The sequence below is a fragment of the Ovis canadensis genome, chromosome 16, assembly GCF_042477335.2.
Source record: "Ovis canadensis isolate MfBH-ARS-UI-01 breed Bighorn chromosome 16, ARS-UI_OviCan_v2, whole genome shotgun sequence".
NCBI lineage: Eukaryota > Metazoa > Chordata > Mammalia > Artiodactyla > Bovidae > Ovis > Ovis canadensis.
In genome coordinates, this window is record NC_091260.1 from 16,078,697 (window position 1) to 16,092,249 (window position 13,553).

General features: G+C 35.0%; 1 protein-coding gene across 5 annotated transcripts in view; it reads left to right on the forward strand.

Annotated features, from left to right (window-relative positions):
- The window catches only part of RANBP17 (RAN binding protein 17), a 355,460-nt gene that overhangs the window by 250,080 nt on the left and 91,827 nt on the right, over window positions 1-13,553 (forward strand). For all 5 annotated transcript variants that reach the window (XM_069556017.1, XM_069556019.1, XM_069556020.1 and 2 more), the window contains 2 exons: window positions 9,213-9,276; window positions 9,369-9,477. In XM_069556017.1, the coding sequence (XP_069412118.1) occupies window positions 9,213-9,276; window positions 9,369-9,477 (173 nt within the window). The remainder of the gene's footprint in view (window positions 1-9,212; window positions 9,277-9,368; window positions 9,478-13,553) is intronic.

The window sequence follows — 13,553 nt, forward strand, 5'->3', positions numbered from 1 at the left end:
TGGCCAGGTATTTTCCTTGTTTATAATTTTTCAAGTGTTTTTCTTAAGTAAAAAGCATTTCATTTAGCTTTATCTATAAATGCATAATTTTGAAAGATTTATATTAGCTACATAATATGAAACATTTTATTCAGAGTCACAATTGAATTTATATGGATATATAGATTTCTAACTAGCAAAAGTTACGTTTATACCCACCCAGGTTTATAAATGGATACATAAGAAAGTGGGCAACCACCTATGTTTCAATCCATGATTTTTCATAACTGTCAGGATAGTGTTGTTTTAAAAGAACACATATAACTAATCTTAAGAAGGTCAGTATATTCTAAAAGCTGTTATTTTATAAAAACTGAATTCCTAAGAGTCAGTATTTCTTCAGTGTTCATTTCAGTTGAAATGAATATTATTTTCTCTAGTTAATAGGCACAAAGGAGTAACAGAAAGGGAATTATAAGGCTTTTGACCACTTCCTTGATTATTTCCTCTACCAAATCAACATCTTGTTTACTCTAAAATAAGATTTCCCATTACACATTAAATGGTTGGGTCTCTCTTTACCAGATTTTTAAAATCTATAACCAGAATCATCCTTTCTTATTAGACCATAGTTGATAGCATTGTAATGTTTCTACCAATGAGAGAGAAGCATGTTGATTATCTTTTATATGTTAGCTATCAAATATATAGGAGTTGTGGAAAATAAGTGTTAGTTTAGTTAACCACTAAGATTAGCTGATATTTTAATACAAAGACAGCATTCTGAAAATGGGTGGCATTGGATAGAAATCTTTAACGTGGGTTCACTCCAGGAATATGTTTGTATTAGTTAAGTTTAAAATTGTGTTCCTTGGCAAACCATAAAAGATTTCCAAAGTATTAGACACCCACTTTTGTGCTGGAATTTAATATGCAACTTTTTATTGGAAAATAATCGTCCTTGTCTGGCAAAATCCACCATGCAATATTTCTGTTAGTAGGTATAATGCAATAAAGACAGGGAGGGCTATTTATCACTACAAATTTTGAGGATTTCAGGATTCTTTTTATTATTTTAATATATTTCTTTGATATTAAATCAGAAAAATGATAAATTACACCTGTCCAGGCTGTTTTTCCTTTTTACTGGAAAGTGATGTACAACCCAATTCCAGTGGTCATTTTGGCTTTTTAAGATATGTATTTTTTCTTATTAAAAAAAAAACTCAACCTGTATTTTTTTAATAATAATGCTGAAATACTCTTTATTTCTAACATATGAAGTGGTTTATAAGTACTTCCTAGTATTGCAAACTCTGGCCTTTTCACAATGTATTACTTTGAGAACATATTATCTGGAAAGAAGCCTGTGTTATTTTATAGCACATATCTGTGTTTAGATTTACCCTATTTTTTAGGTTGAAATTGAAATCTAATATAAAATTAATTTGATTTGTATTTTTTTGTTCAATTTACATAAAGCCTAATTTATTTGTATCTGCTATTTAAAATCCTTTCCTGCCATTTACATCTTTTATATCTTCTTTAATCCTGACTATAATCTTTTATTTTACAAGTCACTTATTGCTTTTGAGCACTCTTTTTTGAAGTTAATAAAAAATCATATTTTCTAAAAGCTTATTAGATAAAAGTTTAAAAGCTGTAACATTTTAAACCAAGGGATGGGCATAATTTCAACTTGGGTACATTGATTTATATTTTTTAACAATTATTTCAGGTTTGCATATTTAGAAATATATATTAACTCAATTTGATTTCAGTGCTCAGTTATTTGAATTATAAATCATTATGTCCCTTCTAGCTGATCAGTCATGAAACATCTTTGAATTCATTTACATAATGGAATATGTGAGTGGTGTATCTATTTCAGTGCAGTTGCTGGTTACCTAATGCATGTTTTGTTGTTTCTAATCGATTTCTTTATTGTAATGTGTTTTTAAATCCTGATTTTAAAGCAATATGTTATTTCTGTGTTAAAAATAAGATGGCTCAGCGATAGAAGCAGTTATGCAAGATAAAAATCTTCACCAGCTGACCTTTATAAATGGAAATCTGTTTATATATTAATATTCAAAATATTTGTATTGAAAATGCTAGTAACAAAGAAATGAAAAGCATCTTACTGTAAAATTTTTTAATGTCCCTTATTACTTTTATAATGCATGTTTTCAAATAATTATTGTTTTGTTTTTTGTATTTTTATCTTCTTCAAGGTGAATCTTACTCATTATTTGGGTCCTCAAAGCCAGTCTCTGAATTTTGGTGTTCTTCTATCTGACTGCTTGTTTAGGAATTAAAATCACAAAGGTTCTCATTTTTAGGAAGTACTAAAAAGCCTCATGTTTATTTACCTAAGGCAGTCATCTCAAACTTTAGTGATAGTCACAATTTCTGAAGTTCTTGTTGAAATACAAATTACTGGGCCCCACTACCCCCAGAGCTTCTGTTTTAACAGGTGTTAGACCGAGGCCTAAGAATTTGCATTTTCATTAGTTCTCAGCTGATGCTGGTGGCTCATGGACCATATTTTGAAGACTTCTGCCTTAAGTTAATTAGAAAATAGAACTGAATGTCCTCAACAGAAAATCTGAATATTTCTCCTACAGAATCTTCTCTGAAGAAATTTGTCTTCACTTAGAAAAGGCAGATTTGACATTTTTAGAAATAGTCTAGTTTTCTAAATAATAATGTGTGTGAGGAGGCTACCATTGTGTTAAGTCCCCAGATTTTAACTGGAAAGCCCTTGTTGCATTTATTCCAAGGTTTCTGTTGGTAAATTTGAAGCTTTCTAAATTAGCAAGTCTGTTGTAACTTTAAAATCCATTGGCCTTTTTGAGAGAAAGTTTGTTCTCCCAGCAGATTCATTATATGTGGCATATACGGCAAATCTAGCAAACGTATCTAGTAACTTTTTAATGTACTTTTTAATTTTCTAAGGTTAAATTTCAATAATTCCAGGTTCTAAATAGCTTTTTCTAACAGACACAGGATTGAAATGACTCTGTCCGGGGGCAACCCTTCACAGTTAGGTTTAATACTTGGGTATCCTTTTCTTGCTTTGATATGTTTTCCAGTCATAAATTCTGGTTTCTGTCTAATTGGGAAAGACGTAAGATTGTTTAAGTGATTAGGACAAGGAAGCTGCCTGGAAAACTGGAGTGAGAATAAGGGTCATAGAGAGCCATCAAATAAACTTACTTTTTTTAAATGCTGAGAGAGAGGGAAGAGTCACATTTCATTCATAATTCTGTTTTGTTTTTAATCATTATTTCAAGTTTTTCTTCCTTTGAAAAATAATTGATCAACATTTCTATTGAAATTCATTGTTTACTCAGATTTATAGCAGTTGCATGCATGTCTCTGAGTTTCAGATAGATAATAATGAGAAAGGAAATTTCATTTTCTGTTAGGCCCTCTGTTGGTAGCTGCCCCTATTACATCATCCTCAAAGGTTTGAGAAAACCCAAAAGATAGTCTTTAGCTTCTTAAAAACAGACCTCATTAAGAATTCTACATTAATTCATGAATTTATCCAAACTCACTTTACCCTACTGATGATGTGAACTTCAACAATTCTTAGAATTAAGAACTTCTTCATGTTATTGCAAGACCACATACCTCATCCACAGGGCCCAGTACAAAATGAAAATGTGGTGTGCATTGTCCATAAATGATTAAGAATTTAAAGTCCTCAGCAGCAGAACACTGAACCAAGCAGAGGCCTTTATAACCACAGGACTCTGTGCAAGTGCATAGTCTGTTAAACTCAGAAACCATGAAGCTGGCTCAAGTTATCTGCTGCAAAAAGAATTCCTTCCATTTGGCTGCAGACTAACTGTCTAAGACTATCTCCCATAGTTCCTGTACACCAGGATCTGGTGAATCCTGAATGAGGTGCGGCAAAGGGAAAGAGTAGAAGGTGCGGCAAAGGGAAAGAGTAGAAGATGAAAGATGAAACAAGAGTCTAGTATCAAGTAAGGGGAAAGGATGGAAGTAAAACTGGATATGTCTGTTACAGGAAATATTTAGTAATAAACAGTCGTAATTCTGCTTTTGTAGAAACAGTATTAAAATGTATCATTTTATTTCTGTGAATATCACCATCTCCAGATGGTTTTCAGAATGTTAAATAAAACTAGTTTCAGCTACATCCCTCAGGCATACTTCTATTAACATTTCCCATCAAAAGAAATGTTGATGTATTTCTTTGTTTGCTGTCTCCATCATCTTTGGAAAAGTCATCCCATAATTAATCTGCTCTATTTGTTTTTATACTAGCATCAACGGTGAGAATCTTCTATTCCTCCTCTGTAGCCCACTTATGCAGGCCTTCTCTCAGTTCTTTATAGATTCATGCTTTACAAGGTTACCTTCTTTGAATATTATTTTGATCTGATCATTTCACTTCCCAAAAGCCCAGAATCACATGCTTCTTGGGTCAAAGTAAAATTATTGGTTTAAACTTGAGTTCTTTAATAGGCCTGGCGTGCTGCGATTCATGGGGTCACAAAGAGTCGGACATGACTGAGCGACTGAACTGAACTGAACTGAACGTATTGAGTTCCCAAAACTAATTTCCTGATCCACAACTCAACCCCAATTTGTACTTTATACTTGGGCCAAAGAAATTTATTTTGCCTTCCCCTAGATACCCTTGAGGCTTCCCTGGTGGCTCAGACAATAAAGAGTCTTCCTGTAATGCAGGAGACATGGGTTCGATCCTTGGGTTGGGAAGATCCCCTGGAGAGGGAAGTGGCTACCCACTTCAGTATTCTTGCCTGGAAAATCCCATGAACCGAGGAACCTGGCAGCCTATGATCCATGGCGCCACAGAGAGTCTGGACACAACAGAGCGATTTTCACTTTTTTGATACCCTTCATTATCCTTTCACTGAATCACCACATATGCTATTCTCTTCATTTGACCCATTACAACTCACTTAGGTCTCTTAAATTTTCAGGTTTCACTAAAAACTTGGTAGGGCCATCTTGAAGTAATTATTAATTATAATCCTTAGTCACTGTGTTAACTGAAAGAAATCGAAGGAGTCATTTAATTTCTCTACGGCTCAGTTTCTTCATTTGTAGAAAGGGAATGTTATCTATCTCTTAAGATTTTGTAAAGATTAAATAATAGGGCTTCCCTGGTGGCTCAGTTGGTAAAGAATCCGCCTGTAATACAGGTTTGATTCCTGGGTTGGGAAGATCCCCTGGAGAAGGGAAAGGCTACCCACTCCAGTATTCTGGCCTGGAAAATTCCAGGGACTGTATAGTACATGGGGTCTCAAAGAGTCGGACACAACTGAGCGACTTTCACTTTCATATAATATAATAAATATGTAATAATTTATCTATGTTATCTAACAGTAATAAAGTACCTGGTCTTACTGACCCAGTCACATGGTAGATGCTACTAAATGCTTCATTTTTGTTCCTTTTCTTTTTCTTAGTGTTCTTAGACACCTAGTCCTTGTCTGTATTTCTAGGGATAAATATAATATAGCCTAGTATTGGCTAGTCCTCTCTCCTATTAAACTGTAAGTTATTAGCTATTAGGACTGTTTTGTTTCCTTTCTCTATAGTTTCAAAACTTCATCACATAGCAGACATTAGACCATATTGTTGCCTCTCCTGTTGTGACTAAACCGTAAGTGACTGAGCTCTTACTCCTCACACGCGGTTATTAGTGTCCCTTAAGATGCTTCATTTTGGTTATACCTGTTTGGATTTTTTTTAGTCGAGTACAGTTCATGAGCATAATTCTACTTTTGAAATCACTAATATTTCAGTGATTATACTATATACCTATCATACCTGCAGTAATTTCCATCAGGTAATTTTTTATCAGTGAACTCTCTTCTATCATCAGGATCTAATTCTATCTATAATGTTTGTGAACATGTATGGCTTTTACATAATTGCCTCGATCAGTACCATTATCCACCCTCTTGTGCTTAGTGAATATCATGCATCTAATACAGTACTTTGATTTTGAAATAGAAATTTCATCACATTTTAACACTTAGGAAAATAAAATGTTTTATAATTTTATATCTTAAAACATTCTTAGTAGTGCATATAATAATGATATTCTTTATAATCAATGATGTTTTAGGATTAATGAAATACAATATTACTCAGTAAATACTTGCTGCCATGAATTGAAGTAATATTTGGTGCTACTTTGCCCACTAGCTGCTAAAGTGTGTGGTACCTGTAACTTAAAAAACCAGGGCATTCTCAGTTAGATGATTCTTCTCTTCTGAAGATACAGATTTTTTTCAAATTTTTGACCATCTCTAAGATACACCATTCTTTCAACTTTTTCTTGCCCCAGCTAACTATCAGTGAGACCATCTTCACTGCCATCAGCGTTTTCGTAACCACATGGAAACAGACAGATTTCCTGAGCATTTTGTTTGTAAGTTAATATCAGCCAGTCTGTGGAGTTTGCTCAGTCCTGAATGTCATAAAGGCTCATTAATGAATTGATGCCTCCTAAAAAAGGAGTTTCCCTGTACCTTCTGGGGCCTAGTTCCAGTTTCACTTGTACCTCAAAAAGCTAGTGATCTCTGTAGAATCATTTGGCATATTTCAAATTGAATGGATATGATTTAGCCTAGTGAAAAGAGCTTATACTTTCAAGTCACACAGACCTTTGAAGTTTGGATTTGAATCCAAAAGTTCTGCCATTTATATGTTCCATGTGTGACTTTTATTAAATTCTCTTACTCTTCTAGACTTCTACTACTGTTACTGTTAACCACCATTAACCACATGTACTGTTATGAACTGATGTCAATAGGCCTCTGAAATCTAATCTGGTACTACCACCCAACCAAAATGGTGCAGCTTACAAGAATTGTAGTTTCTTAGGGAAGAATGAAAATTATGAAGATGGTGTATCTATTTATCTTTTTTAAAAAATTATATATTTTTGTAAGGGCCATGGCTAGCTTTGAATTGAATTCCTAAAGGGAAATATAAGTATTCAGATGAACTTTCATTTTTTCTTTAATGAAAAAAGTTTCTAAAAATCATTCTTAATCCTCTTCTTTAGAATGTAATTAAAAGGCAGTGAATCTGGCCTGGGTACAAAGTGCACAGATGCAATTCTGCAGAAAATGTGTCTTTGGCAGATGAGATTCTTCCTGTGAATGTTCTGTTTATTGCTACCATAAATATTCTATTGTCAAAACATGACTTGCTGTTTATTAGCCGCACTGACAGGAAGATTCCTATTAATGGCAGCATTCTTATTACCCATAGACCCTGTCACTTTTAACTTTGCAATTCTAAGAGAATTGTATTTGGTAATTACTTAAGATATTTCTTAGCTTATTGATCCCTACCCCTGTTTAACTGAGTGGGGTTTGAGTGGCAGTTCTTCTGCTCAGTGACTTACACTGGAAAAAATCAAGTGTGCCTCTTTGTAAGCAAGGAGAGCCTTGCTGCCCATCAACCTTGATCTCGTTTCATCCTGCTGGAAACCCACAGTGCATCGAGCACCCACTGAGAGCAGTGCACTGAGGAAAACACGTACATGCGGCCACTACCCTTAAAAAGTGTGCAGTCTAGTTTGGAGACAAGCAAAATACGCAGTTGCTTAACCTGCACCTCAATGGGTTGCCTTGAGTCAGAGGAGCTTGAATCTAAATCATACTAATTGCCTGTCTTTTGGAAAGTTTAACTTCGTTTTTATACTTTGTTTCCTCATTTGAGAATCTATCTCATGGGATTGAGAGAATTAACCTTGAAAGTAGTAAGCATTCTATAAATGTTCATGCTCTGCCTCTTTGTGTCATCTCCATGATTTGTGATTGGCAAAGACAGGTGCATCATCTGATCCTCACAACCCAGGATAGCTTGGCTGTATCCTCATTTGGTGAAGAGGAAAACTAAGGCTAAGAGAGCAGAGTGTAATACTCAGGCTCATCCAGCTGATTGAATGGTGTAGTCAAACTGAAAGCCCAGGTTTCCTAACTTTGGTCTTCTATTCTTACACCTACACTTGAGTGACTAACATTTAAAATTAGGCTCATCAGTGCCAGTGTATAGAGTTAATAGACATCTGCATTTGGAGATGATGTGAAGGAAAAGAGCCAGTGTTTTCACTGGGACATAAATGGAACCATGTAAGATGATTATTATATTTTTTTGGAAGCATATAAGATCATTATGGTTTAAAGAAAGGTATGTGTAAGTATGTAAGGAATGCCCCACAGGTGCCCTAGCTAGAGCAGAAAACACAGGACTAGGATGAACCCTAAGTAAGAGCAGAGGGTATTTGTGTGCTGAATTGGTGTTCTTAGAACCCACTTCAGCCTTTCTTTGATGATGGCACTAACCAGAAGTTATTTAGGCTTTGGGATCATGTTTGTGATGTTTTTCAACTCTGTTCTCATTCTGAGTTGAGCTGTTCAGGTGATAATGTGGTACAGTAGAAAGTACGTGGCCTTTATAGTCAAACCTCGGGTCAAATGTCAGCAGTCTCAGTCCATAGAGACGTAATCTTGGAAAAGTAACTTAATTTCTCAGAGCTTCTGTTTTCTTATCTACAGACTAAACATAATAAATAATATTTAACAATGTAATTATGAAAATTTGGTGGGTTAACAGATACATAATGCCTTGCACCTAGTAGGCATATAAGAAATTTTAGGTCCTTTAAACCTGTACTTCAACATTTAAGGACCTACAGTTGTGGTCGCTACATCCTCCTAATTGTATTCCAATTTTCTTCATCTAAAGCAGAATTTCCTTAGGTTTCTACTAACTAAGCTCATGTTTCTTAGAATTGAATAATTTTCTCTTTCTTGATAGCCTATTATGGGTCTTTCATAATTATTTTTTATGAAATAATATTAAGTGAAAAGAAGTTCTCAAGTTATACCCAAAATGTAAAAAGGGTCAATTTTAATTTTCCACTATCAAGGCTCTAATAGTAAAAAAGTTTTTGTCTTAATTATAAAATTCATTCTTTCTTTCCATAACTAGAATATGTATAAGATAGGAAAAGTAATTGCACTGGTTAATAATGGATTATCCTTCTTAACAGAGTGGAAGGCATTTCTATAGGAATAAAACTCTTTAGAAATAATATTTATTCATCATAAATAGAAATTGATGCCATTAGAGTTCAGTGTTATTTTGTGATCTGTTACTTATTGAAAAGACAATCATATTTCCCCAGATTCCTTAACGTCTATTACCTATATCCTTTTAAAAAAACTTGTGAAGATAGATGCCGTGAAATTCATGCTAAAAAATCACACGGTGAGTCTTATTTCCTTGAATTAATGACTAGAGTTTTCTGGGTAGTTTAGGCCAAGCATTAGTAACTTTGGATGCTCTTTTGCTTTCATTAGAGTGAACACTTCCCCTTTCTTGGCATCAGTGGCAGTTACAGTCTCAGTGACTTCAGATGCCGAACAGCCTTCTACACAGCCCTCACTCGTCTTCTGATGGTAGATCTAGGTAAGGTTAAGAATTTAAGCTTAATTAATAAGGGATCGACAGTATATTTGTGTGAATGAAGGAGCGTCATACTTGTGGGTACCATATTTAACTAATTGGAATTTGCCATCTTTGACAGTTTTTCTACAGCTTTCTAATATTTGAGCATTGACTCATTAACTTCAGAACCAAAAGACAAATTTTTGTATAGAAGGTGGTATTTTTCACTTCACTTAATACTTGTGTTAATTCTTTACTTCAGAATTTATTTTCTGAGTATCCTTTGATCCTTTGGGACTTCGCTAGTAGCTCAGACGGTAAAGAATCTGCCTGCAATGCAGGAGACCTGGATTCTCTCCTTGGGTTGAGAAGATCCCCTAGAGAAGGGAATGGCGATCCACTCCAGTTTTCTTGCCTGGACAATTCCATGGACAGAGGAACCATGGCAGGCCACAGTCCATGGGATCACACAGAGTCAGACATGACTGAGTGACTAAGACTTTCGCTTTGATCCATTAATTTTACTGCTATACAAATCAAAATGTAATCTTAAATACAGAAAAGCTCAACAAAAAGATTTTCTTTGTAATGGCATTTAATCTAGAGAAATGTGGCAATGATGTAAATGTCCAACAACAGGGAATTATAAAGTTAGCCAGATCTACTTACTTGATGGAATAGTTGTAGTCATTAGAAATTTTGATTCGAAGACAAAGTAATATGTGAAATTTTGTTATAATAAGCAAAAAAGTAAGGTATTAAGCTGTGCAAATGATGTTGAGCATGCTTATTGGGAGGGAAAAGAAACATTCATCCAAAAAAAAAGTCTTAAAATGAAATTCTTCAAAAATGTTAAATATTGTCTTTGAGTAAGGTACTATAGATGACTTCCTCTTTTCTGGTAATTTGAAATTTTCCTTACTATATTATTTTCCTAATGGGAAAAATTAACTTATTTTTGTTTATTAGCTTTGAAAAGCTGCAAGTTAGAAGTATCCACAAGTAGATAGCTACCTTAGAATGGGTACTTAAGCCTCTCTGTGTTGACCATGTCATCTGGAATCCCATTTTCCCCCATGTTTGGATACTTCAGGTTAAATTAATCAGTTTTTAGACACATGAGAGAGTTAAATCAATGACAGTATCACCCTTAGAGAAAAGAATACTGATGATACTTTTTCTTCCATTCTCTTGCAATGTATTGATTGATCCATCTATTTAAATATGAATTTTTTAAAACATGATCATATGTAAAGAAAAGGGATAAATAATTTCATTTTACACATAAAAGACATTGACCCTTGTAACACAAAGATAACTAAATCCTTCTTTGCTCCGCATCTATGTTATTTTCATGCATTTCAACAGAATATATTACCAGAAAGACAAACAGCCAAAAGTTGAGGAAAATGCAACTGGAATGATTAAGGAGCTTAGTGGGATTGATTTCTAAAGAAAGATTAAAAGAACCATGTATGTATAACTTGGCTAAGTGACAAGTAGGGCTTGAGGCAAAGAAAACTGTCTATAAATATTTGAAGAGTGTAAACCAGGCATGCAAAACCCAATCATCTGCTACCTTAGGCAAATGGGAGATCTGAGCGACAGCTTCACACACTGCACACTGGCCTGTGTTACCTCTCAGCGGCTGCCTTGGAGAGCAGAAGAGCAGTCCAGACTCTTTGTCATGGTCCTCCATAATCATTTAGAGAGCACCCTGTGCTGAGCTCTGAGGACAAGACAAGGACCAGTGAGACTTACTGGCCCCTGCCCTCACAGAGCTAGCCTCCTTGCCTTCACAATTGTCCAAGCATTAAAGGAGATAGTGAAACCCTTGTCTAGACTTAATTTGTTTCCTAAGCCTTAAAAATGCTCTTAATGCCCTGTCAAACAGACTGAAAGAGGCAGGGAGACCAAAGTTAAACAGATACTCAGTGTAAGTAAACTAAATCTGAGAGTAGATGAAAACAATATCAGCTGTGCTCTGGGAACTTGTGCATTGCTTGAAAAGACATTTTTTATTTACTAGTGGTTTTTCACTTTTAAAAATAAACATATATTATGAGCATCAAGTGATGATTTGTGGTAAATATTGCCAGAGCTTCCTTCCCTTGTTACAAACCAGAGTTCCCTTTCTTCCCCAAATGCGTTGGCCTTCTTTAGGGCATAGATTCTGCCTTCTCCACCTTTCCTAGTACCAGTTTCAGTGTCTGCGCATTGCAGGTGCCCAGTTAGTGTTTGGTGAGTGAGGGACGCACCGTGCCGTTGTCCTGGCTCCTGAGCTCAGCTCTGCCTGCCATGATCTCTCTCTGGCAGTAGTTTGATAATCGGGCTCTCGGAGACAAAACAAATCAAGTGGCTGATTGCTTTTGCAAGTGTTTATCTACACTTGGCCACTTTTGTGTTTGATGAGTCACTTGTTGCTCTCTGTTCAAGTTATTACTTTATAGACAAGCATTTGTTGAGTGTTGTTAAACACAGTTTTATTATTTGAAGCCTGTCTCACAAGCTAGATTGACTAGATGTTGCTATCAGAATCCCTATATATATGGCTTTATAGTTTTCTGTTGGGTGCTCACTTTCATGAAAACAAGGAAAAAAGAAATAGTGATGTTGTCAAATTCAAAGATCCATGTATTGAATGAGGGAAATATTAGATAATGAGAATTCTTCTCAAATTAAACAAAAAAATTGAAGAGGAACATTTTATATCAGTGATTTTTTAAAAAAATCACATAGAAAAAATGCCTAGCCAACCTGCTTGCAGAGCATTGGACATGATTCTTGGACTGAAATATAAAGCATATTCTAATTGAATTTTACAAAGAAATTGAATATTCTTTGTGTATAAGCCATGCACACTGGAGTGATTTAAAAGGGGGAAGAAATTGGGTGTCACATTAATTGGTATTTACTTTGAAATGCATTTTGGTTTCTATTCAGTAATTTGTACTTTGTATGAATTTAATTAGATGCTATGTGCCCCAGGTTGTATTTCAGATTAAAATGATGGGGGTGGGGGTGTTGACAATAAACAGTTGTACCACTTTATCAAATTGCTCTTTGGCTAAACTAGACAAAATGTTCACTTGTATGAAGAATAGAATTGAAAGCATTTCATCATTTTTATGTTGGCAACATATTTTTTTATTTTAAGAAATTATAAAAACTAATGTAAGAAAAACCCTTCATGAGGTAACATACATACAGAAGAGAATAGTCGCCAACCATATGTGCATGCGTGTTAGCCCTTCCAAGAATCACTTAAAGTTCCCAAGGTTATTTTTAAATTAACTTTGTCAATCTAATAAACTAAAGGAAAGATAATATTACCCAAGCCAGTAAATGGAGAACCTCAAGGGAGCTGTTCAGTGTAAAATACTTGAATAAATAAAAACCTTCTATTTTGTTTAATTTGAGTGGAGGTGAATTCAGTTGACAAATATTAAAGAGGGGAAGTGTGGGAGCAAGCTACAATACACCTTTTTTTTTGTTTTGCAGAGAACTAAATATTGTTAGTTGCAGATTAAGTTTTTTACCAACCACAAATTTAGAATTGCTCAGTGTCATAGTTGATTTTCCTTGGATACTTTATGATTGTACTTTGTCTTGAACTACTCAGATGAGAAGCATGTTGATTGGATCTGAGTGAGCAGTGCTTTCCTCAGATACTCAGACTCTTAACAAGCAGTCATACTTTTCATTATCACAGGGGTACTAATATTAAAATGGTGTTTATGGACTTTAAGACAGGGTTTTCTCTTTAGGGATGAAGGTAGCATAATATCCATGTACCTTTGTGGCTTCTAATAGGTAATTGGCACCTGAAGATATCTCTAGCTTAAATTTGAAAAATTTGAAATAGCAAGTAAACGACTTGAATAAAAAGGGAAGTTCAGTTCCGTTCAGTCGCTCAATCATGTCCGACTCTTTGTGACCCCATGAACTGCAGCACGCCAGGCCTCCCTGTCCATCACCAACTCCCGGAATTAGCTCAAACTCATGTCCATTGAGTTGGTGATACCATCCAGCCATCTCATCCTCTGTCATCCCCTTCTCGTCCTGCCGCCAATCCCTCCCAGCATCAGAGTCTTCAA